General features: G+C 38.2%; 3 protein-coding genes across 4 annotated transcripts; all 3 read right to left on the reverse strand.

The window, feature by feature from the left end:
* Positions 1 to 1,276: 1,276 nt before the first annotated feature.
* ogfod1 (2-oxoglutarate and iron-dependent oxygenase domain containing 1) lies at positions 1,277 to 7,691 on the reverse strand. The gene is made up of 13 exons (XM_038308649.1): positions 7,432 to 7,691; positions 6,174 to 6,319; positions 6,040 to 6,086; positions 4,093 to 4,193; positions 3,899 to 4,015; positions 3,730 to 3,821; positions 3,509 to 3,637; positions 2,326 to 2,439; positions 2,169 to 2,248; positions 1,861 to 2,099; positions 1,659 to 1,787; positions 1,532 to 1,590; positions 1,277 to 1,451 (listed from the first exon to the last, which is right to left on the reverse strand). Exons 1-13 carry the CDS (start codon positions 7,589 to 7,591, stop codon positions 1,296 to 1,298), a joined length of 1,569 nt encoding a protein of 522 aa, XP_038164577.1. The 5' UTR covers positions 7,592 to 7,691; the 3' UTR covers positions 1,277 to 1,295.
* Positions 7,692 to 8,920: 1,229 nt separating this feature from the next.
* On the reverse strand, positions 8,921 to 14,125 carry nudt21 (nudix hydrolase 21). The gene is made up of 7 exons (XM_038308648.1): positions 13,873 to 14,125; positions 12,481 to 12,681; positions 12,339 to 12,402; positions 12,170 to 12,259; positions 11,898 to 11,973; positions 11,668 to 11,782; positions 8,921 to 9,314 (listed from the first exon to the last, which is right to left on the reverse strand). The coding sequence occupies exons 1-7, from the start codon at positions 13,992 to 13,994 to the stop codon at positions 9,293 to 9,295; spliced, it is 690 nt and encodes a 229-aa protein (XP_038164576.1). The 5' UTR covers positions 13,995 to 14,125; the 3' UTR covers positions 8,921 to 9,292.
* Positions 14,126 to 16,318: 2,193 nt separating this feature from the next.
* LOC119798962 (flocculation protein FLO11-like) lies at positions 16,319 to 23,892 on the reverse strand. 2 transcript variants are annotated; one of them, XM_038308639.1, is made up of 8 exons: positions 23,675 to 23,892; positions 22,681 to 22,784; positions 22,138 to 22,606; positions 21,965 to 22,057; positions 21,854 to 21,890; positions 18,894 to 18,965; positions 17,555 to 18,808; positions 16,319 to 16,946 (listed from the first exon to the last, which is right to left on the reverse strand). In XM_038308639.1, the coding sequence occupies exons 1-8, from the start codon at positions 23,771 to 23,773 to the stop codon at positions 16,681 to 16,683; spliced, it is 2,394 nt and encodes a 797-aa protein (XP_038164567.1). In that variant the 5' UTR covers positions 23,774 to 23,892; the 3' UTR covers positions 16,319 to 16,680. The 2 variants fall into 2 exon arrangements, with proteins under 2 accessions (XP_038164567.1, XP_038164566.1); XM_038308638.1 differs by having other exon boundaries at positions 16,319 to 16,949.
* Positions 23,893 to 26,078: the final 2,186 nt, after the last annotated feature.

Below are 26,078 nucleotides of genomic sequence, written 5' to 3' on the forward strand. Positions count from 1 at the left end.
TAGAAGTAACTACAGGTGTTTGCAGATTAGGTGAAAATACAGTAAACAGTATATACCGTTGATTGAAGTTCTGTATCATTAGCTATACGCATTACCTACTGTTAGGATATTATAAGTTCATGTTTGTTTGTTTTTTACGTTTCAACCTAATCATGCTTTTTATTTTTAGTTTTCTATTTTATGCTTAAAAAAAGAGCAGAATTTTCCCTAAACTGTCAGCCTGATTACATAAACAGTACATCAGATACTACTCAGTACTTGGATAGCCATTTTACAAAGTACTTTTTTACTCTTACTTATTTTTTTATTTTTTCTAAAGGAAAAAAAATAGTTTAAGTAGTGCTAAATAAGTAGCATAAAGGCAAGAGCTCATTAGCATAGCTTGACTACTACTAGAGAGCTAGTTTAGGCATTTCATTGAAGTTTGTAAGGCAGAGATATCTCAAAATTGCAGAATATCGACTTTTGGTCTCATGGTTTATAGCAAACTGATAACATCTTCTTCTGGCTTTCCTCTTTAAAATATCACGTGAAAATTACAGAAACGTAAAAAAAAAAAAAAAAAAGACCAGTAGACTTTGTTTCTCAAGTTTGAGGACGTTTTACTTCCAATCCAGGAAGATTTTTCATTCCATTCAAATGTCTGGATTAGTGCTGAGTTCCAAGCTTTATTGAGTAGCTCAAAAAAAGCCTTGTTATTGCTTAGAAAACATGCAAATTGAACACGAAGAACGCGTCCGTCACTAAGGTCTTTGTTAGCCTGCAATACCCAGTACAGGCCCATGCGTCTGAAAGGGGAGTCGTTAGGAGCATTGTTGGCATGGCTGTCCAGGCGAAATGTCTTGGTCCCCCGCATAGACATGAGGATCAAGATGATAGCAGGAAGGAATCAACTATGGCTGTGTTGTAGGTTTTTGAGAGATAAAACCTGAGTTCACCCCCTCTGTTTAAGGGGATTTTCTCTTAACATAAATGGCTTCCTTCACTTTCATCCTGTGAAAAACCATATTTGTAGAGGATATAACTCATGGTTGTCTCGTTGAACAATTTATAGGAGAAAAAAAAAGTTCTTTCTGGTTCATTTAGCTGTATATAAACTAAAGCTCAGGCTCAAGATTAAAGTGATGAAGTTAAGAATGTCTGAATATTTTGTTAAATACACAATTTTATGCATATAATATTAAGACTTGATCTAAAGTATAAAATTCTATATTTAAAGCAAATTCCACTTGTCAATAAACATCCTGATATAAATGGAGGAAAAAAAACTCCAGCATTTAGTGATAAATATATTTTTATTCATAGTAGACAAAAGAAAAGTCATAAAACTCCCTACAGGTGGAACTGTCCACATGGGAGCTTCTGTGGTTGACATGCTTGACGAATTTGAGTGTTTCTTTGTCCCTGTAGACAAGAGCGAGGGAGTTTTCCTCTGGATACACAGTCAGAAGCTGTAAGATGATGGAAGTCCATTAACGATACCCACATGTGATATGCAAGTATCTGCTTTTGTAAAAAAGGTGACACTCACCTCTTCATCCTCCTCATTGGCAACATAACATGTTGAACCCCCAAACTCTGTCTGCCAGTCTATGAGACATGAATTCAGTGTTACAGTGAAAGTCTTTCCTCTTACTCTGTTAATGTGTGTGACTCACCTGTGCAACCAAAGGGCAGGATTAGGTCCAGAGCGTACTCTGCCTGTGCAGCTTCAGCATCATGCAACAAAGTGTAACTGCCATGAGACCAGCGACGCACTTCTCCACAACACACCGGTGTGCTCAGCTCTGAAGAACAAAGATCCCAGCACATAAACAAACCCGTAGCTAAGCTAAAATCTGAACCCACACTTTCACATACTTTTCCCTCCATTGGACGCTCCAGCTGTGGATGATTCAGCTGATGTTCCTGCAACCTCTCCCTCTTCGTTATCGTGCTTCTTTTCCGTCTCTTCGTCCTCCTCGTCTGCCGGACACAAGTAGTGCAGATGGAGGCCAGTAAAATTGGAGAGAAGCAAGAAGAAGGCTTCCGAGCGAAGCAGCTCCCAGCACTCGTTTACACACTCAGGCAGAGAGTCCAGAGATGCTGATTCATAGCACCTGGAATAAGATTAAGCATGATAATCCACTACTATGGTGCTAAAACATCCCGTCTGTCTAACCTCTCACCTTTTATTAGCCGGACCTCTCTTCATCCACTCAATGCGACTCTGTCGCAGAGCTTCCCTCACTTCCCTGAATTTCTCCTCCTGTGAAAGAAATGTGACAATAAACATGGAGGAAAACCTGGAAAGATGAAATGTGGAGAGGAAGGCAGAGGTGTTACCTTTAAAAAATCTTTCAGCTGTATTTCAGAGCTGTCTTCAAACTCTGTTTGAATCTGCTCTTGATGAGAAATATCCAAGTACAGGGGATTGATCCACTCAAACAGGACAGCTTCCTGTCAGGAGCAATAAAAGGCAGACTTTAGAGGATCGTTGAGTCATTTCATTCAGTGCTGAGATGAGTATTTCTCTGCACACTTTTTCTGTTTTTGCTTGTTTCATTATACTTAAATCAATCACATACTAAAACAAACTTTTAACACGAATTTGTTTAAATATAGGACTGGGCGATAGGGCTTAAAAATTCCAAAAATTTCCAAGTCCAACTGATGAACGGATGTCACTCTGAGCTATGGAAGTCCAAGCAGAAAAAAAATTAAAATAAATTTACCAAATATTAAAATTACAATTAATCTATTTTACTAATCACCCAGCCATAAATAAATAAAACATGAAGTTTTAGAATACATTTATTTATTAGGCTAAAAGGCGAACCTTGGTCTGAATTTACCTCTTTAATATTCACCATTCACACCCAGACCTGATTACTGCCAGTCACCTGAAATCTAGTGACAAGATAGACTATCAGCCATGGGAGAGTATCAAGATTACAAACATTTGGGGGAACTTTTGTAATCTTGTTGTAGAATAATACAACAACATTACTTTTGTGGAAATATTCAGCTGACTGACGAGACGAAGGGTTTTTTTTTTATGGGAGGCGTGTGTCTCATTCCATGGGCCATAAATCTAACACGTTATAACCAGAGAACATCATACTGGCAGTGAAACCTGGTGGTGGTAGTGTGATTATCTGGGGCTGCTTTATGGTATAAGTATCTGGACGACCTAATGGAATCCTCAAAACAATCTCCAGCCATCAATTAAGCAGAGGACAAGAATCAAAAGCACAACAGCAGATCCACATTTGAATGCCTCATTAAGAGATGCCTCCTTTGCAACAGATTCAATTATATCTGCTAGATTTTTAAAATTAGATATATGAAAAATCTGCAGAATTGGCCACTAATCTTATCAAGTGTCAGTTTGATTTTCAATAGAATAAAACTCCTTTTTAATATGGTGCATGTAGTGTGTAGCTAGATTAACAAACAAAATCGATGGGAAACCTTAAAATGAAAGTGCCTGAAAATACGACTTATCACCGTTTCCCAAAGCACTCACATCTCTCGGTAAGTGAGGATGCTTCACGATGGATGGCTCCTTAAAACGAGGAGGACGCTCCAAAGAAGGTCCGTGAAACCAGCCGCTCAGGGAGAGACGGCACTTGTCTCGTGATAAAACTTCAGAAACCTGCAGAAAAAAAAAATAAAAAAAAAATCAGAAACACGTCACCTTACCCTCCTATTTTAACCAACATGGCTTAATAAAACCCAAATACTCACCTGGTGAAAAGATACTGGAGACACCTCGAACAGTACAAGGGTGTTCCAAGAAGGTACGAGGGACTTCACTATTCTCTCTGGCTGGAAATTACCTGAGGATAGTAAAAGGCAGCTGTTATGTAACAATACAGCTGTAGACCCACATACACACAGGATGTGAGGTACCTACTGTCTGTGGAGTACAGATCCAGGGTGCCACCATCACTGCTCTGCCATGGAGGCACAAGATACAGAATGAAAGCGACCCTCCTCCCCTCCAGCTCATCATCATGGCACAAAAGAACATCTTAAAGATATAATAAAAAACTAAAAACCACATGCAACAACCTTCTCAGATTCTCTGGGTTTTTGGGTAAGTCTCACCTGTATATTCATATTTAGCACAAGAAATATCCACAGTGGGCTCCAGCTCGACGCCCAGGACGTCCCCGAGCCAGGAGCGGAAACGCCCAAACAGGGCCCCCCTACAGAAGCAGAAACATTTCACATTGGACTCAATAGAAACCCTCCATAACTATAAAAGGATGACTGTTGAAATGCCCAAAAAGCCTGCCATGGCATTTGCTGCGGCATGAATTATAGATGATCACAGACAGAGGTGAGGGGGGGGGGGCATCTCTTATTGTACATTTAATCGCAGCATTTAATCCCCAAGACTGGATTATATTAGTGGGTGTGAAAGCTTATAGTCAGTCTCTTATGGTTTTCTTTTAACTGACAAACAAAATGTTGTTTTTATTATATTTTGGAAGCTCCTTCCTTCAAACTTAAGCTCCTTATTATAAGAATGTGCTGAGATATGGGTGTGACCACTTTTTAGAGTTCTGGATCAAATTTCCTTTATATACATTTCTTTGAGCCTCATGAAGATCACAATCTCACTTAAAATTTGGCCATTTATCTTTTGATCAGGTTAAAAATCTAAATCTCAAAGACACATACAGCCTAATTTAAAAAATAAAAATCCTTTATGAAAATGAAAGAGAGGGCTTTTTTTCTCTCTCTCTGAGGCCTGAAGCTATTATGGAAACAAAAAGACTATAAATAACCCTCTTAAAGAGTGACAGCATGCATCACCTGATTTTCCAGGTGAAAATTTTGATTTTTCCCTCACTATCATCAACTACCTGTTGTGATTTAACTCTGCTCCTTTTAAGTTACAAACAATTCCTTTATAAATGTTTAGCATCCCCTTTTCATTAAATCACTTTAACACAAGAAACTATTCCTTGGGTACTAGGAGGTAATCTTTGGCGCCCCCTGGTGGACGAGATCACTAATCTCACATAATACATTTTAAAATCTGTAAATGAAAAAAACAGGCAATATGTGTGTGTAAATAAAAACAACAAACAAATCATATTACTTAAATCATATGGAGGCTTTAACCAATTATTTTGAGGCCATTTTGATCTAACTTCGGTTGGTTCTGTGTTGAAGGGACTCCCAAACTGCTGCTCATCATAGGTCAATGTATCTTTGGGTTGCTTGATTTTCCTTTTAGAAATGCAAAGAAGATCAGTTTTTTTGTTTTTGTAATTGTTTTTGTTTTAAATTAATTTCATTTTTTGTTACTCTAAATGGAAAACAAACAAAATTGTTGTCTAAATTCCACATATTCCTTTTTTACACAGAAAAAGAGAAAAGCTTTGTGTTTTTATTTTTATTAGTAAATGTTTCATTTACTGTCATTTTTTCTTGTGAAACCTAAATATCTGGATCAGCATTTTTTCAAGCAGTTATAAAAGAATAAAAACATGAACATTGTTTTTTTTTTTTTTTTTTGTTACCAATATTTATTTTTATTATTTTTACTGGTGAGCCGTGCTTTAAACAATTTAATCTGTGTCAGGATAGCAGCAACTGTATTAAAAGAAATTAAAGTTTCATGTAGAAATAATCTCTGTATTAGAAAAAGTAACTGCAAGAAAAGCATGGTAATAAAATCAGTGGGATTTTTTCCTTTTAAAGTGTCTAGAAGTCTCTTCTTTTCATCTAGGAGACATTTAGCTGAATTCAGCCATCATTAATCCACCTTCTGTGACACTGGTGTAAAGAGGTAAAAGGTTTAGATAGGAAAGATTGATAACAGTAAAAGTAGGTTTATGTCTCTGGTATCAAGGATAAGCTCTGGTGCTGGAGCAAAGAGATTAATCAACCATTAAATGTCTCATTGTGCGTCTCCTGTTTAAACCTCACATCTGAACAGAAACAAGAACTCTAGAGCCCTAGAAACATTTCTAAACACATTTAGCCACTTTGTATAAATTTTAATGTCCCGTAAAAACCTGTAAGATTTGATTTTGTTACCTCACTGCTGCAATGTGTGGCTCCTTTCTCTTCTTCAGATCATCTGACTTGAAGAGATGGGGGAGGACGAGATTATCAAAACGAAAAAGAAAAAACATATCTACTTCAATAAACCAGTATGATGAATGGGTTACCTGTTTAAACTTGTACAGATCATTTGACTTTTCATTGAAGTTGAGTTCCAGCAGCTCTCTTTGTAGGCTTTCAACAAATGTTTGGCTCCTGAGGAAGTTCTTGATTATGCAGTGAGGGAAAGGATGGCAGTCCAACTGCAGGTCCCCTGGACAATAATCCCACATGGAGAAGTCAGTCAAGTGTTTTCATATTTCAGAATTCAATCTTTTGAAAACTAAAGTAGATACTTTAGGATTATCTGCTGGTGCAACCTGCATCTATAAATCCTTCATAACAGATAATCTGGAACTGAGGTTCCCAAACACATCAGCCTGTCAACCAAAAATTAACATTAACAGACTGGTGATTCCCTAAAAATACAGTTAGCCACTTCACAATATAATTATTAACACAAAAAAGTGAAAGAATTATATTCATTTTAAAATAAATGTATTCTTTAATTACATTTAACTATTTAATTCATAATAAAAAAACATTTTAATTATCTTACGGTATATTTAATTATTCAATTGTGCATTTTAGTGCACATTTAATGTTTGAATCATGTATTAAATTGATAAATACCTTTCAGATAAATCAATATCCCATCAGCTTATTTTATAGTATATTTATTTATTTCATGATAATTTTTGGCCCTCTATATTACCTCATATCACAATAAATGTGACCCCACACTTGGTGTCTTGCAACCCTGACTTTTGAAACCCCTGATCTATAGTCCAATGACTCCATGTGTCAGTATGGAATCCCAAGTTAATCAAAAATGTCGAGAGAAAATAAAAGACTAAGATTTAAGGTTTATTGGATTTTAAAAAGCAAAAAGAAAACCTAAAACAACAAATTTTTACTCTACAAAGAACGTCACTAAGTTGCATCTGATTGAATGACGAGACTTTATGAATGTTCATTGCACAATTGACACCAAAGTGGAAATGCTGGCTATAAACTATATACGTGTGAGCACATCAAACGAAGGCGCTTATTTTTACCTCCATGTGTTGTTTTATTTTTAAAGAATGTTGAGAGATGGTGGATTTAGGTCATGATGCCTATGTTACACAAATTCATAGGGAAAAGTAGTCAAAGCCCAACATTAATCCAAAAAATAAAATAAAAAAGTGTTTCTAATGTACCCTCCCTAATTCTTGGCTCCCATCTGTCCCTCTAGGAAGTGCCACTGGATTGAGTTAATAATGGCACCACAAATGTGATCAGAACCAGCATCAGTCCACAATAAACACGGTTTGCTCCCCTAACCTTTGCTGTAGTGGACCCTGCTCCTCCATGCCTCCTTCACTGCTCTCTTCACCTCTTCCTCCTCCACAGCTCCACAGAGCTCCACGGTCTCCTTGCTGCTCCTCTTTTTCTTCTTCCCTCCTGTCTCACCGCTCTCGTTCTGCGGTCGTTTGGAGCTCATAATAGAGAAATCTCTTTAAATAAAAAAAACAAAACAAACGCCGACAGCGTGTACGGGCAGATTGAAGCGGTGTCGCGGATAAATTACGTCAGATTCTAGGAGTCTGACGTCAAGTTTGGCGACCGTCATGGAGAAAAAAAAAACATAGGGGTAGATTTTAAATACACTGTAAACTTATCTTTTTTTTCTAAATATCCACTTTAAATTGTTTGATTCTTTTGAGAGATGTTCTTCTTTAACCTGACAACCTGACGAGACATGCATCTGGCTATTGTCAGGTTTGTTCTTCTTTGCTATCGGCACCAAAACATGTTTAAACAAAAAATATAGTTTCCAAAACAATTGTTTATAATTATAATTAAAATATAATTCCCGTTTAAATCTGCGCTGCTGTAGGAAATCATATTGAACTGCAATAGGATAAAAAAAAATCTCAAAAGACAAGCCCAGGGAATTATTGCATTTGCATATATTTTAATCACTATTAAAAATATGTCACCTCAAGAGTTTGTGTTTTAGATAAGATTACTTACTGTAAAATGGGTTATATAGAAAATAACTGATGGAACTGTAACTATACAGTCATATGCTTACATAATTTTTTCATCACAATGTTTTTATCACTGCTGTTTATCTGCACTTTAAAAAAATTCAAACTCTAAAGAGCTGTACTTAACAAAATTTCTTTTTGTTTACACTTGTGTATACAAAATGAAAAAATAAAATCAAAGATTACTTGCTTAAATGTGTCAGTTTGGTCTACTGATTATGGAGGTCTGTCCCTTTGTAGCACAGAAATTTAAGATTGCACTTATTTGATGTAAGGTTTGCATTTTCATGCCATGACCTGGTTGGTACACATTATAGTCTGAAACAAACCAACTAATTGTGCTAATATAAATAACGGCACACATTTCTAAAAAGCATTTACAAAGTAATAGTGTAATCTTTATCTCTACAGCTTTATAAAGTTTCATTGTAGAGGTCATAATAAATCTTGTTACTACAATAAGTGGGTTAAGCATTTTAAGACATTTTTTCCTGCTTTTCAAAGATCCAATTATTTTATATTTTAATAAACTTTGCAACGGAGTTACCAAACTGTAGAACTGCATAAAAGGGAATTAGTAATTAGGTTTTCTATCAAAAAACCTTCTCAGCTAAGGAGAGCAGTCTTCAGTATATAAAATCTGCACCTATGATCTTAATAACAGGCATGTGTTTCATTGCGATGTATATTCCAAGTCCCTTCACTGTATACAAGTTTATGAATTTCCTTTAAAAGAATCTGAAACAGTGCTCATCAACATACAAGATGTATAAACTTTATAAAACTTACTATAAACACAACTTTATTTTAAAAAAGACAGCGTGGGTACAGGTTTAAACAACAGGAAACGCAATGTTGTATTTTTTTTAATCAAACATTGGCATCTTTCAGGCAAACATAAAACCAGATTCTGACACAGACCTGCATACTACAAAAAGTTGCAGTTTCACAAGTTTAAAAAATAAAACAAAAAAAACAACTCGAACATAATGTTTTGCTCTTTACAATAGCAATAACACCCCTGCAGATATTTTATTTACCATTCATGACAGGTGCTTGTATTTGTAAAAGATAGAGAAGAGATGGAGTCCTTTTTTCAGCACAATGCCTCTCTGGCTGCACTCACAGAGACAGCCACACCGCTGCTTGGGTTAGTTGTAGATAAAGTTGAACCTAGAAAAAAAAAAAAAAATACATTTTGACATTTTTAAAACTACAAAAAAAATAACTGTTAATTCTTGAACTTTTAAATTCAGCCTATTTTTTTTCTTTTCTTTTCCTTTTTTCTTTAAGTATTTAGTCAGTATGCTCCTCTACATTCATAGTTGTTTGTATCTCAGATTTCTGATGTCTAGGGGATAGAAGATTGCATGAATTGCAGAAAGATTGCAGAAAGCAGGATAAGTGATAACTCAAAATACGGTTCTGGGGTTAAATTTCCACATATCCTGCATTTTCAGCGTCAGAGAGCCAAATGGCTATTATTCTGACTCCTTCCTACAGCAAGTTACTCTGTGGACCAACTCTGGTCGGTAGCAAGATTTAATGAACTTATCTCGAGTCCGTCACCAGAGATGGCAAAAGTACTCACTTTCCGTACTTGAGTAAAAGTAGAGATACTTGTGTTAAAACATACTCTGGTAAAAGTGGAAGTACTGATTAAACTTCTTTACTCAAGTAAAAGTAACAAAGTACAGGCTTGTAAATTTACTTAAAGTATAAAAGTAAAAGTAGAAAACACTTTTTTCATGCCGTTGCCTACATTTTAAATGGATGTCTGCCAATAGGACTAGATCTCCGTTGTGTTCATTTTCAATCATCTCGTCGTCCATACTACTATGCTAACACCACCGCCACCAAGCTGCAATGATTTGCCGCGAATGAATACAGCCGAATCTGTCGATTCATCTTGTAGTGGTGCGTCAAATGCAACATAGATTCCCATCCAATTAGATTGAATTTGGTATTGATGACGTGAAAAATAATAATGGTAACTCCATTGAAATGATTCAAAACTAAAGTAACGAGCCAATTTTTAAAAATGTAAGGAGTAGAAAGTACAGATATTTGTGTAGAAATGTAAGGAACAGAAGTAAAAAGTCGCCATAAAAATAAGTATTAAAGTAAAAATATCAGAAAAATCTACTTGAGTAACAGTAACAAAGTATTTGTACTTTGTTACTTCCCATCTCTGTCCGTCACACATTTGAGCTGAAATCTGACAGGAGGAGGGCATTAGAAATAGCATGCCCTTCACTGGATGACGTCATCTTTATCACTGGCAATAATAAGGCCGAAGAAAAAAAAAAAAAGATCATCATGTACCATAAAGCTGCATAATATCAGCTTAACATGCGACAACGTTGAGCCAAGTGTTAATGTGACTAGCTATGTTTCCACTACAAATGTGTGCAAAAATATAATGATAGTCTGTGAATCTCAAAAATGCAATTTTCGTATTTCCATTAAATAGCAAATACAATTGAAATTGCACATCAATTATACTTTGGTTCCCAAGATAACCTTGAAAACAACATGGCAGTGGAGGATATAAAGACATGAGATTTATCCATATTTCAGCCACTCCTCTGATGGGCACCCTCAAACTCCAACTACGTCCAGTCATCTTACGAAGCAGAAAGGTCCAGTTACAGATTAAGTGACTTTTGTGATACGAAAAATGTGGTTTAGCTAAATATAACAACTGCAATACAACCGAAAATCCACCTAATCAAAGCATAAAAACTTGATATAAAAAAAACAAAAAAAAAACTACTAGTTGCACAGGTTCTTTATCTGATCAATAACTGTTTTCTCTTATGCTTAAGACTATATTGTAGTGTTTCTAATCCGCTCAATTTGTGTTTCTGTGCATCAGTACCTTTATCTGTGCAATTGTTAATGATTATTTGTCAGCTGCTGTGAGTTTTATTATATCTGTAAATTATTGTATGTTTCCTTTTTTTTTCTTCCTTGCTATAGTTTAACTTTAAAAATGTTCCTTTTTCCATATTATTCAATATTTCTTGTACCTGTAACTTTTCTGCTATCTGCTTGTTTTTGCCACTGTCACCAGAATTTCCTCTCTGTGGGACAATTAAGGTATTTCTGTGCTATGCCACTTCAGGTGTATTGCAATCCAAGCATTTCTAGGTTATATTAATATAGTGTTTACTGGTATTGTGGTGGCAATGAAATTGAGATATTCTGTGCAGCTCTAGCCGATAGCCCATAGAACAACCTACAGGCACATCATCCGCTACCTTTAATGTTCAAGAAACTGATCAAACACTGAAGTCTGATTCGAGGGGTCACTTTAGGGTGACTGTTAAAGAACCAGCTGACATTAATTAGCATTTAATCAATGGAAAAAGTGCTTGTTTACGTATATAGCAACATGTTAACATCAAAATTACACTTTAAAAAATAACATACAAGGATTGTTATTTGTGTATATTTTTTCCTAATGAAAATATGATTTAATTAAGTCAAATTTAATCAGCTAATATATGAAACTAATCTTTACCTGCTCAATAGCTGTGGTAGACTGGAAATGATTGGTCCATATCCAGGGGCGTTGTCATACAACTCAAACAATGGAGCGGCGACCAGCTTATAATTTTTGGGAACGGCGAATAATGCTGTGAAAATATTAGTTACAGATTTCAAATTTATGAAGAATCTGTGACATTTGAGCCTCGTTTGATATTAAATGGCATTATTTGACAACAGTTCTCACGTTACAAAGATACAAACCTTTCTCCTGCAGCTGGACCAGGAACAGCTTTTTATGCTCCTTAGGTTTAGTGATATGAGCTGGAATATACGGGTACTGAAAGATTAAAAAGCATCAGATCAGTTCTCTCAAGCAAAAAACATTGATTCAAATGTTCAGTTTATCAAAATAAAGACTGTAATATCAAACAAACCATAAATCTTTAAAGTGTTGCTCTCCGAAAGTAATTTCTGTAATTAATGAGGCATATAGCTGTGTATTAGAGAAATCTGTGATTCCTCTGTTTACCAACCTGTGGAGGCTCAAAGTTGGGGCGCCACCAGTTACCGATGCAGTCATCTATCACCCAGTCCTGCTTAACGCCGTCTTGTCGCCCAAGAATCTAATGACCAGTCAGGAGGTTAAGGCAAATTTGTTCCACAATAATCAAGGAGAGACAATTCAACTAACCGCATGGCTACCTCAGTCATTAGGCGTTTCAGACCCTCCACTTCATCCTCTCCAGGATTCAGCTCTCCACCAGGCCTGCAGGAGAGGCAGAAAACTGTAAACTGGTAACTGTGCCACATGGAGCTGGTTCACACAGGAGCAACAGCCACTCACAGCTTGAAGAACGTTGTGCCAAGCTGCAGAAGCAGCACATGAGGCAGCCTGTGCTCATGGACGATGAGGACACCCTCTACTGTCCGACGCATGCCCATCTTATCAAACTCTTCACGCATCCTCTGGAACCTGGCGGCGACGGAGCAATCTTTTTCATAAAGTGGCTCCTTGGTCCCAAAAGTGTAGTTAGTGAGAGGATATCTGAAATCAGAAAGACAAAGTGAAAAGAGACACAAAATAGAGCAGACTAGATATTAAGCATCACAAGAGCTCTCCAGGCACTTCAGCTTTTAAAAAATATATATATTTAACTCATCATTATACAAGAGTGCTGTGAAAATAATCAGTAAGAACTCAGAGAGGGGAGGAGGCTCTCATCTTTACGAAAAGATTTGATTCTGCTACTTTGCACGCCATTACTTTACCTAGCAATAAAGCACAACGGCAACAATAAAATTTCAAATGTTTCCACATTCTTTCCCCATCCAAAGAAAATTATTTATTGCAGAAAAAGTAATACTTTTGAAAACATAGGAAAACAAATCATATCTTTTGAAGCACCATTTTTTAATCTACGTGTTTTTTCTTTTAGGACTTTTTATGCCCTTTTAAGTATGTTAAAGTTTCATTAAATTGCAAACTTTTGATATAATATTTGATTTTTGGATAATCTATAAACAAGTAGACTTGCGTCCGTATAAAAGCAACACGTCTTTATCAATGAGGACGAAAAATATGAGGTTAAACACTAATATTCAATTCTATTCAGTTTATTTCTATAGCACCAATTCACAACACAAGTAATTTCAAGGCACTTTAGTTCAGCAGGTCATACAGTCAAATTGATTCAAAGATTTCTGTTTAAGGAAAACCAGTTGATTGCATTGACTCAAATGCAATCCCTCATACTAAGCATGCTTGAAGCGACAGTGGAGAGGAAAAACTCCCTTTTAACCAGGCTCAGTGTGACTATTAAAAACAAATATATTGGAAATGTTCCCTAGGACATGGCAAATTTAAACAGTCGAGTTGTTTTGTTGTACAAAACCTTTTAAAAATATTATAATCCCTCTTGCTACCAGCTTGCTACAAGCTGAGTATGAAACATTATGACGGAAAAGAAACATTAATTATATACATGCTCTTCTGCTACACTGATTTAAAGAATTTCCTTTAGTTTTCCCAAGACTAACTCAAGCCCACATGTAGCTATAAACAACGTTTCAATAGGCCAAATATTTGTAGAATCCGTGTTTTTATTATTTTGATTAAAGTAAACCGTTTTGTTAGGACTGCTCCAGTCGTTAATGCCACCTCTCCACGGATAAACGGTCTCTCTCTGAATGAATATTCATTTGATAGCTGCAGCTTGTGTGGGTAATGTGGACTCACAGGTTGATGGTCCTCTCCAGGGTGAGAGGTTTAGCGGGCCCGCTGATGTATTTGTTCCCGAACTGCTCGCTGCCGCGGCGCGGCCAGCCGGTGGACGAGCGACTAGGTTGCACGACCGACATCTTTACCCGCGGGAGTAAAAGCTCCAACAAATAACAGACTGAAGGCCTGACGAATTTACAGATGAATAAAAGAGAATAAACAGCCTCCCTCCACAATCCGTCTCCTTTGTTTTTCCTCTTCCGGGTGAAAACAGCGGGATGTTGCTGATGTCATCAGTAGCGACCCCTGCTGGCTAGGAGGTATTTAACAAAAAAAAGTCCCTCTCTGCACGACCCACGGTTGGTTTTATTCTAATACAGAATATGTGTTTGTACTTGATTTAATCACTTTATGAACAAAAAAAGTTAAATAAAAGAATAAAGAGTTAAATGTACTACCGTTGATTTTACATGAACCTGTATAATGGCAGTGTATAAATGCAAAATTATTGCATTAGCCTATTTCAATCTAAATTTGTTTGTAGAAAATGTGTTTAAAATGGTTTTAAAGTATGACTAACTGAGGTAATGATTATATATTATCACTATTCATCATAACAATTTGTTTTCACTTTTGGATAATTTACCTAGTTCAATTTTACAAAGGGGATTGTAGCTGTTCTCAAGAAATGCACTTTAGAGGAAGGTTAAAATAATTTCATAGACAGACTCCACCAGTGGCAGATTGTGCATTAATGCTGCAGTTAAACCCAAACCATGTAGCTTATTTTCCAGATCTCATCCTTATTGGGAGGGAGTGCTTATTCATAAATCCAAATCCCCACTGACTGAATTTTATAGCAATAGAAAACTTGTTCAGGACAAAAATTAAAAGGTTCTAGTTAGTTTTGTTTTTTATCTGGCTAGTCCCTTAGATGTCTAAACCTAAAAGTCTTGAGATGAAATGGGCCCCATGTATGAAATGTTTTAGGTTAGTGGCAGAGGTGGGTAATAACCCAGTACATTTAGTTGAGTAACATTTTTTTGGGGGGGAAAAAAAAAAACATTTAGAAATAATATCCTTGCTATTTCTATTTCAGAGAAAATTCTGGCTACTCTGTTCACTGTGAGTAATTTGATGTGATTAACGATCAGGTGACTATACAGTAAATATTAAATATCAACAGCGGAGGTTTTTTATCCTGTCCGAAAATATAAAAAGTCTCACTGTCAGGATTTGTTTAATGGTTTAAAGCTTAAAAACAATTTATGGGACAGTGATTATTCTGTATTAATTTGTTGTCACACAATCATTTTATTTTTTATGCAATTTAGTCTATAAAATAGTAGAACTGGCCCATAAGGTCTGTCTGATTGCATCATTCCTAGAGTGTAATCAGATATTATGATCCAGCAATTATATTTAAGTAGTCTTTTTACCAAATACATTTTTACCCCTAATTAACTCATTTCTTAGATTTCTGCTTCTTCTTTTTTTTTTTACCTGATTAAAAGTTTTTTTAATACTGATTTTATTACTTGAAAAATATTTTTTTGTCACTCTACCTTTGGTTAGCAGGGAAAACCAAAGTCAGATACCATGATGTCAGATACACATGACAATATGGAGCGCCAAGACAGTTTTGTTGGATTCATGGCGTATGTCTCCTATTCCATGCCCCAAATTTATGATAAATGTAAACCCCACATTTTTTTTTTTTTATAAACAGGTGCCAGGAACAATAGTATTCAGAAAATACATCAACAGTCAACACACCTGAAGCACTGGCTCTTTAGAATATTTTTTTCTTTACAAACATCTGGTCAAATGTATAGGAGAAAGCATCTTCAATACAGCTCTCTGTATATTTAATTTTCCTCTACAAAGCTCTGTCTAGAACAGCGTCTAGAGGGTCTACAGCAGGGGTGTCAAAGTCATTCCAGAAAGGGCCGTGTGGCTGCTGGTTTTCTTTCCACCCAAGCAGTAGCACACCAGACTCCATTCATCCCATCAAGTCATCAGGTTATGACTAGACTCACCTTGATGAGATGAATGGAGTCTGGTGTGCTACTGCTTGGGTGGAAAGAAAACCAGCAGCCACACGGCCCTTTCTGGAATGACTTTGACACCCCTGCTGTAGACCCTTGAGACAAAATAAAAGTGAATGTGTGTTTTCTTTGTAAGTTACTTATTTGCCACAACATCTAGGACCTTAAAGCTGTCATTATTAACCCTAAAAAACACCAACTAATTTCTAATTGTCTCTTTGGGTCAAAAATTACTATAGGTTTAATACCACGTTATTAGGTGTAGCAACGGTATTTGATAAACGGCTTTTCCAGCTCTTTTGTTCTGTTTGATCAGGGAAATTGAATGCAGAAAGGTATGAAAGGATTTGGATATGAGGTTTAAACAAAATATGACCAAGTATATTGATTCTTAAAAAGCCAAAGGAAGGACTCAGTGAACTGAATAATCCATTTAATAATCATAGCTATGTCTCTTTTCCATCTTTTGTAAACATCATGTATTTTACCACAATAGTTTTCTTATAGTACATAATCATACGTGCGATGCAAAATTTCAACATAAGTTAAAAAAAGGACAAAGACACTGCTGGATTTGTTGATAACATCACACCAAGAGGATCTTAGTTCTTTGGTCCAGTGGCCCACTTAGTGGTGTGCTGCAGTAATGTGGTGGTCCCTGTTGGAAGTGCCATTGATCCTCACTCTCCCCAATCCTCCTTTATCCCTCATACCCTTTACTGTGGACTCTCCTGTTCGTCACAGTTGTCGGTCCCGTTTTCACCAAATCTACCAATTTTCACTTATCATCTGCTGACGTAGTTTCCTCTTGAGCCTCACTGACAGCGTTGTCTCTGCTCTTCTCAGCCTCTGTAACCAGCTCAGGCAGAGCATCCTCTTCAGCTTTCACACTTTCTTTCTGCACTTCTTTTCTTGTTACATCACCGTTGTCAACCTCTGGTTTGTCACTGTCACTTTCACTCTTCTTCTCACTCTGAACAACTTCTTTCTTCACATTCAGCTCAGGTGATTTGGTCTGTTTGACCGTCTCAGAAGGCTCATCTACTGCTAAAAGAAAAAAAAAATGCAATCAAACATATACAACTACATAAAATGCAATGGAACCCTATGCAGAATCGGTCTCTTGAAGTTGGAATCTAAATAAATTAAGTGAGTCTTGGTGCAGAATTATAAATTACTGGGAAATGACCAGCTAGAGAGACAAGAATATTGAATCTGTGAGGCTGAATACAAATAAATTCAAGACCTTCCTGTTTATTAACTAATGAACTCTGGTAAACCACTAAGGTCTTCAAGAGCACCTATATTTTAGATTTCATTAAAATCAACAAGTCTTCATGGATAACTAGGATGTATGGCTGGAAGGTATTTGTTCTTATTTGATAAAGACCCTTTAGATTAAATTTGTTTCAAGTTTCCACAGAACAAATGGGCTGAATCGAAATCAATTTAAATGATTCCCAAAGGTTAATTGGGGAACTGGATTTCATTTAATGGATTCAGCGTAAAGGGTGCCTAAAACAAATGAACATAATACATATTCAATTTCTTTCTTGAGCAACATATCAAAAGCATGGCATGTTTGGGTGTCTCAATGTGTAAGAAGAATTTTACAAGGTCTATATTACACATTTATTGAGATCAAATCTTACCAGTGTCTGTTTTTGTGGATTTTCCTGGTTTTTCTCTTTCCTTCCCTTCTTCAAGCGGCGTCTTTAAATCTTTGTCCTGCTGTGGAATACCATCGGGGGGTGCTGGACTGCTCAAGCGGTGCGGAGGGGCATCAGTCTCTTCATCAGTGGGAATCATGGAGACAGGATCTGACCCAGTTATGTGAGGGGAGCTAATTGCTGCAGTGCCTGCCGAGCTGCTGGTGGAAGTGGTGTCTACGCGTGTTGAGCTGGTAGCAGTGGAGGCGGTGTCTGTAGGGTTTGTGTCGCTGGAAGAAGTGGAGGGAGCACAGACGTGAGCCGCTGACTGAACTTTAGCAGGAGAGGAGGCAGAATCCATGTGGTCGCTGGATGTTGGGCTGAGGGTATCATCGGCAGTGGGAGGGAGAGAAACAGAGGGGACAGGGGATGGCGGGGTAATAGGGGCAGCAGTAACTGTACCGAGATTAGGAGAATGACATGCAGTTGCTGAGGTACTAGAAGGAGTATGTAGGCCTGAATTTGAGGTGGTGGTGTGGGAAGGAGGAGTTGCGGTGGTTACAGAAATGTCACATTCAGCAGCTGAGAGAGCAACTTTTGGCTCGAGGGAAGCTGCCTCAGTCGGCACATCTGTGGATGTTTTGGTAACTGAGCTCTGCTGTAAGGCAGCTGAGCCAGTTTCCAGGGTGGGAATGGAGGAAGTAGTTACTGTTTCTGATGTGGAAGGGATGAAAAGAGTTGGGGTAACAGACTCTGAGGAGTTAGGTATAACTGAGACGGTGCCTGGGAGCTCTGTTGGTGTAAAGATGCTAGTATTTGTGGGGATAGGTGTCTCAGGGTCAGGAGCACTAGATTTGGGGACGGAGGTTACTCCGTCACTGACTGTACTGCTGGTGGATGATGTGGTTGTTGCTGCAGCGGGTTTCACTGAGTGAGTGCATATTTCTGTTTCAGTAGTTGAGGAGGAAACTGCGACACTGGCTGCGTCAGGGGCTGGATCAGAGAGTGTCGGTACGGAGGAGGGGGAGGTGGTAGCAGACAGGTCAGGAGTAGCAGGAGTAGAAGGAGCTGCGGTCATACTGGGCTTAGTAGGCGTGTTCATCTCTGCTTCTTGAATCTGTGCAAGCTCGTTCTCGGGCGTATTGCGACCAGACGTTGCGAGGGGCAGAGCTGGTTTGACAGCTGGTTTTGGAAGCAAAGCAGGTTTCCCAGCTGCTTCGTGGGCCGACACACTTACCCGGATTTGATGCCGTGTGTCTGGAGGGAAAATTTAAGGAGAAAAATGATCTAGCTGATCATAGAATGTTAGGGATAAGGCATAAATGGACTATTTATAGTTTACCTGAAGATGCAGACATTGTCCGAGGTTTTGAGAAAGTAGAAGGTGGTTCAGGCTTATTATCAATGATGGTACCTGAATGCAAATATTAATGTGTTATTGTAAAGGATAGAAGAGCACGACAATTTAGACTAAAGCAGGTTTATTTTCCACCCATCTTTTTTTCACACCTTACCATATATTCTTATTTTTCTAAAGCTTTAAACAAGAAATAATAATTAAAAAAATCTTATTTTTATGATTTATGCTTTGGCTTTTGTATCATTTATCAATTAACTATTTAATGGTTATGTATTTGACACCTTTTCCCCAATTAAAAGGACATTTGCTGTGTGCATTGACATTCATAAGGCAGAAATCAATAGAGAAGAACAACCAAGTTATTTACCCATAGAATACACAAGTTGCTCTTTTCCTCCCATTCTGTCTTGCCATTTCTTACATGTGACAGGGCAGTTTTGCTCAACGAAAAAGATATGTGAGGATGGTAACCTAGTTCCAACATTGATTTGATAAAATCAATAATGGAATTGGGATACATCAAAGTGGACAAGCCAGACCAGTGGAAAAGGAAGCTTTTCTTCTTGTCTATACGTAGAGTGGGTGTGTACATTTGTTAATTTGTGACACTGATGTGCAAATAAATTGTCAACCCCTTGAATGGTAAACTATGTAGAAATGTTAAAAACTCCATATATTGAAGGTGCTCTTGCAGCGTTCTACAAAACCAGAAGTCTTGTGCCAAAGAAGCCCAAAGCCTAGAGAAATCATACACTCACTCCATCCCAGCTCCCCTAACTGCTACTAAACCAATGCGGACGCAGTGACAGGAAAAACAGAGTCAAGCCACAACCCCCCAGAATATAGCTGCCCAATATTGTCCCCCTGTTGTTTGCATGGAGGTTACGGTTACTGTAAAACCTTGCTACAAATACAGGTGTGTAAGCCTCCAGTGCATTATTACTGGGACTCTGGTTTGGGTGTTGGAGATGCTGGTTGGATCCTCAAGGCTGATCATCCCACACCCCAAGACCCAGGTGCTGTGTGGTGTTGAATGTTTTAGGTGGGGATCAATGGGCACAAAGACTTCAACTCAGTTCCCCAGTGGCCCTAGCACCTTACCACCAGTTAGCATACCATCATCGCGCGCCTACAGTCCTTCTATAAAGCATTTAGTTATGTCATGGCTTTGTTAAATCTGTATGGTTTTGTTAAAGACTCATTTCACACTATGGGCACCGTCATTGCTCGCTTTTACTCTGCGATCATTGAGTCAATCCTCTCCTCCTCTATCACCATTTGGTAGGCTGCTACCACCACCAGGGACAAGGAAAGGCTGCAGCAAATTGTTTGCATTGTAGATTGACAGCAATTTTCTTTCTACTAAGGAATTGGATCAGGGTTCACCAAGGTGGTCCCTGAAGGCACCAAGGGGCGGACACACGGGTGCCCACAGCGTCCCCTGAAAACGGCGCAACTCACGAGTGCCCTACAACTGAAATTTTTTTTTATTCTGGTGCTCTTACTTTTCTTAGAATTTATTGAGCATTTCAGCATTTTAAGTATGCAGAGCATCTGAGCATTTATAGGGATTTCAGAATGATAAATCATAAAGAAAATTAGGAGTTAAAAGAAACAAAAAAAAATATGATTATTATGCATAAAGTTTAGGTGAATGCTGATACCTCCAGTTCATAGGTGAGTACAGGTATCCCTTCCTATGACTCAGTATCCATGAAGTAGCCTACAGCCTTAAAAAGGTTGGTGACCCCTGATCTAGATCCTAGAGGCAAACAGGTAAGATTGCAGTTGTCCCTTCACACCCTCGACCAAAATGTTTCCGAGTCTCTTCAGTGGCAGGAGGCTGTGGTCAATCAGGACCATAACCTCCTGCCACAAAAACAGCTTCTTTCCATCTGCTAAAGGCCTCAGATACAAGGCCCAGGGTCCCACGTTTACACATTGGAGAAAAAAGGGGGGGAACATCCAAAACATCTCAGTAACTGTATATAATATAATTTTATACTGTTGTTATTATTTATTTTAAAGTATGTAAGAGTGCTCTTCCTATACAACTTGCATTTGCTTATGCTAAATTATATATTCCTGAATTTGTTTATGGCCTGTGGCAGACTGCCAACCTGTCCAGGATGGAGCCTGCTTTTAGCCAATAGTCTGCTGGAGACAGGCACCTTGTCTGTCTAGCACCTCATTAAAACAATTTACTCATACTACTTGTAAAACACTAATTGGCAAAAGGCATTTTCTGGTTCTGATCCTGAAAAGGTTTTGGTAGAAAAGAAAATGTCTTCCTCTGAAGTGTGTGTAGTCATCTTTGACTCAGACCATCCATAAAAGGGATGAAATTCAACAGCAGGCTTTTGAGGAAAGTGCCAACTTCACTGAAGATGTCTCAGAAATTTTTTTTGTCCCACTGAAAGCTTCAGATTATCTCAAAAAAGTTGAATGTAAAAATCAACTGAGTAAATACTAAAATAAAAACAAGATGATAACAATTTTAAGGGAAAAAAGAAATGCCCTAAAGATAAATAGCTACCTTTGCCATCCTTGGCAGCAACAAGTGGGAGAACTGTTAACAAATCTTTTACAACCAAATTGAAGAAATTATTGTTCCAAGTCTACCACATGTCAGTGATTTTATTTTCCTCTATTCAGGAATTTCTTCAGATTGGGGATAATGTGTTGCAATTTATATGCTAAAGGGAGTAAGGGGGGTTAATACAGAAGCCATTTCTTGACTCTGTAGGTCTCTTATTCCTAAACATTTAATTCAACATAAAGCTTTAAAAAGGAAAAACTGAGAAAACTGTATTTGGGGGATATAACTATTTAACACAGTTCAGAAATTATATTTGGTATTATTGACATAAAGTTCACATTAGTTTTATTGACAATAACCCAGAGGATAGGATGTTAAAAATGGCATAGATGAAAACACATACCTTCAGATTCTGCCTTTTTCATCTCTCCTTCTTGAGTCTAAAATAAGAGAAAAAAAGAACTCAGGCATTCATATTTCCCATATGTAAATTGAGGCCTGCACACTTACACACCTGTGTTTCACCTGGTGGAGGTTTGGAAACTCCAATTCGCTGAAGCATTAGATGGAGTTTCTGCTCAAAGCTGTGCTGACCTTCAAATTGTTTCTGAAATAATCAGAAGGTAAGTGATTGTCAGATGTTTTACGGCGAAAAAAAGAAAGTATTCAAGCTGCAGTGATGCTCACCTTTGCAGTGTTTCTAGCATTGGTAGCTCCTGCTGCTGCTGATCCAGACAGCAGAATGAGAGACTGGGATTTCCCCTCTCTGAGAGCTCGTCTGGGAGGTGCTGCCTCGCCCCTCATTGGTGCATCACCGGTAACCGGCGTCTCCTGAACAGCCTCCTCTCCAGTAACAGCACTGGGATTTGCTTTTGCTTTCTCCTTTTCATTCTCCTTGTCATGCTCCTTTACCCGCTCTTTCTCCTTGTCTTTCTCTGACCTGGCGACCTCCCTAAGAGGTCGGATGAAATCGGCGATGGAGGCTTTTTTGGGGCGACCCTCCTGGCTGGGCTCAGACTTAAGACCTCGCTTCCTCTTAAGGGTGAAGAAGTCACCCAGCTTCCTCCTGAGAGTTTTGGATGGTGGAGGACAAGCAGGGACAGAGCTGGCAGGAGCCACTTCTTGCTGTGTGATGACTTCCTCATCCTGCTTGATCCTAGAGAAACAACCCTCACATTACAATCCAGCTTCTATGAATACTTAATCACTTAACTACTGAGTGATACTCACAGTGTATCTGTGGGAAGTACTTTCTTTGTAAAGAACTCCTCCACTCCTTCATCAACACGCCCCATGTGCTCAAGAACTTCATTTTCACTCTCAATTATCGTCTCCTGATTTCAACAGATCCCAGCAATCAAACATAAACAGATTAAATTACATGTAACTTTACATTACATAACAATCCCCTCTAAAAACCCACACACTCTGGCAGCACTTTCCCTCATGAAACAATGCACATATCTTTGGTTGGATTTTCTCATCTATTTCAGCTTGGAACGAGGCCTCCTGGGACCCAGTTGCTCAGTAACGTGAAGTGATCAAGCGTCGCTGGGTTTTACATGCAGAATTTAGACAGCATAATTTATTTCACCAATAAAGGTAACGCAATATCAAAATCTCAGCTATGCAGTGTTGAATTACGCTGATGGTATCAGCATCTGTGCCCACAAGTGAAGATGAAAGTCAAGAGGTTGGCTGCAGAACACAGATTAAGCGGAAGTCACCGTTACACGATCTTCTGCCAGGGAGGGATTTGGGTGAATTTAGTCTCCTAGGGAGTGTGGCTGAATGTCTACAAGCTGCTGGAGCTCGGTGACAACATGACCAGCTTAGTGGGGAATACATGCACTCCCTCTGCATTTTAAAACACTGACAGTTTAAAAAAGCCTCAATCTTTTCCTTTTTATTGTTTTTATTTTTTTGGCAAGAAGAGCCAGGGAAGACATTGAGTCTAAATTCCCACTGGCCTCACCGCCCTCTCATATTCAAACGTAGAGACAAGAGAGAGGGTTTTTCAAAGAGCCAGTGACCGGTACAAAGGGACTGCCTAATTCAAGCAGGGACCAGGCATCTCCTCCACCCTTCCCTTCCCCCTGCCTCTCTCCTCTATACCCTCTTACATCCTCTCCCTCCTTTCCATTTCACTCCCCTCTCTCTCTCAAACACCAAACACTCCTCACTCCATTTTATACCAAGCCCATCTGATGCCCACACACAGTACCTGCGGTCTGCTAGGACGGTAGTTCAGTTTTTGCCGGTGAGGTCTCGGTCTGCTCTGGGTGTAGTGCCTGAGAGCTGGTCCACCCAATGGCAGCTCCATTGGGGAGACACGGCACGCTGCTGCCGTGGCTCTGTTGCTGAGGCACGGTTGCTAAGAGCACCAGCCGTATGTAATGCCTCCACAGTGGTGGGAGGGACCAGGCTGGCTCGACTGACAGATCTGACAACAGAACCTCGCCTTTCTCTGCCACTGCCCCCCCCCCCCCTCCCCTCTGTGAGAGGAAAAACCAGGAGGAAAAGATGGAGATAAAGCAAGGAGAGGTTCTAACACAGGGATGAAAGTCACCACTCAGACACCTGCTTCAACAACACACCCTAACATTGTGAATCTGTATATCATATATTACTTTAAACAGGAAACCCCTGAATAGACAAAATGTTCTGTTGTTGCTTATGTAACAAATTAATAATTTATTTTATATGCGGAAAAGAATCCTGGAACCAGTAATTCACAGATTGACCAGGCATTATTTTTTTTCTTTTGGTCCCCTGCAACTGATTGGAGATCCTGTTCCAAAAGCTTTTGAGAGGATAGTCAGTTGCAACACAGAGAGTTGCACAACTTATCAAAAATTAAAAACAACAACAATGTCAAATATGCCCCCAAGCACCAGTTTCTATATTTTTTAATCACATGGCTTATTTCTCTGTAGATTTGTGTCCAGTATTTAATGGGAATATTGTTGCCTGTGTGGCTGCTGAACATTTGATATTCAAACTGCGAGAGTTATTTAGACATTCGGGATGCTCATCTGCATCATGTCTATATGTGGATCACATTTCTTTGCTATTTGCTTTTGCAGTTGTTTACACAAATGAGGGAAACGTAAACTCCCATTTTGGCCCAGAAATAATTTGCTTTCCTCTTTGGAGTCTCACCTGGATAATTTCCCACATGCAGTAATATGCCTTCGCCTGTTCCAATGCTAGGCTGCAGGTATAACAAACCAATACTGCTGGTTATTTCACCTAGAGGAACATTTGGACCACTTGTCACACTGTTTTCTGAGGCTTATATGTGCTTAATCTTAATTACTACCTGTCTGTACTTGTAATCCCTAAAGAGTGAATATAATATTAAGACCAGATGAGACCGTAGTTTTAGCTAATGAGCAGTTAGAATTTTCTCAGGGGGAAACAGTGGAATTATAAACTTGAAATGTAACCTGGCACATTTACTCCAAAATGTGTCTCAGGGCAATACTTATTTTCAAGGAAAAACAGCACAGCCTTCAAATCCTTTAGACAATGAAAATTAGAATGAAATAACTATTTATACAAACTAATCAGTGTTGTTGAACACAGCTATGAGCAAGAACAATAACTATTTCTCTTTTTTGTATTTTTGTAGGACTGACTTGTTTTAGTGATCGCCTTCAAGTTTGATGCAGCCACTAATTCTATAATACATGGATGGATTTTTTTAATTAAGTTTACATGACTAAGCCCTTAGCAACGTTTTTAAGAATTGCACATTCAAAGTCCTCTGCATAAATTATTTTCCCTTTACACTACTAGAATTGCTTGTTTGCATCCTGATATCAATGAGAGCTCATAAAAAGTGCATGGAACAACTCAGACTACTTGAACAAAGGATGCTTTGTGAATATCGACTAAATCCACCAGGTGGATTCGGTCACTCTGCAAAGAATCATGGTTTCTCTTCCTGTTCTGACTGTTACTACTGTGACAGAGTTCAGAAGCTTCTCTTCTCCTTCAAAATAGTTAAATAACAACAAACCAATGAACAATGGATTTTTTTATCAGCTGATAAATAACTAAATGTGTGCATTTTTGGAGATGCCACAGGTGGTAATAGACATATAAACATTTATTTAGACAATAAAACTCCTGAAATTGCTAATGGCCTTAATGCTGTAAAAGAAATACTGATATACCATTGTTTGAGTGTAGTGAAGTTGAGAAGTTGAGTAAATTTGAGTCGAAGTCTTCTATACAACCCATTACTTTGCAAAAACTTTAGCACAGCATTTATAGAGATTTCACAATAAAAATATCTAAAAGAAAACCATAAATTATAACAATTAACAACAATACATTTATAACTGTATGTATGACGTTTAGATGAATGCTGACCCGTCCAGTTCAAAGGTCAGTAGCCCTCCCTATGACTTGGTACCCATGAATTGGCTTTAAGCCTTACAATGGTTGGTGACCCTGCTTTAGACCCCTTCAATAACAGAAGGAACAAATAGCCAGTTGAGAGAGCGATAAGAATCGATGATAGCAGCCTTTTTGTCCTTTACAACCAAAAATTTAACGGATTTTCCCTAATAGGTTTTTCAAAGGACATTATATCATGTGACATCCTATATTATCCATCC

Source organism: Cyprinodon tularosa, unplaced genomic scaffold (assembly GCF_016077235.1).
Source record: "Cyprinodon tularosa strain WSP-4 unplaced genomic scaffold, ASM1607723v1 ctg642, whole genome shotgun sequence".
NCBI classification, from domain to species: domain Eukaryota; kingdom Metazoa; phylum Chordata; class Actinopteri; order Cyprinodontiformes; family Cyprinodontidae; genus Cyprinodon; species Cyprinodon tularosa.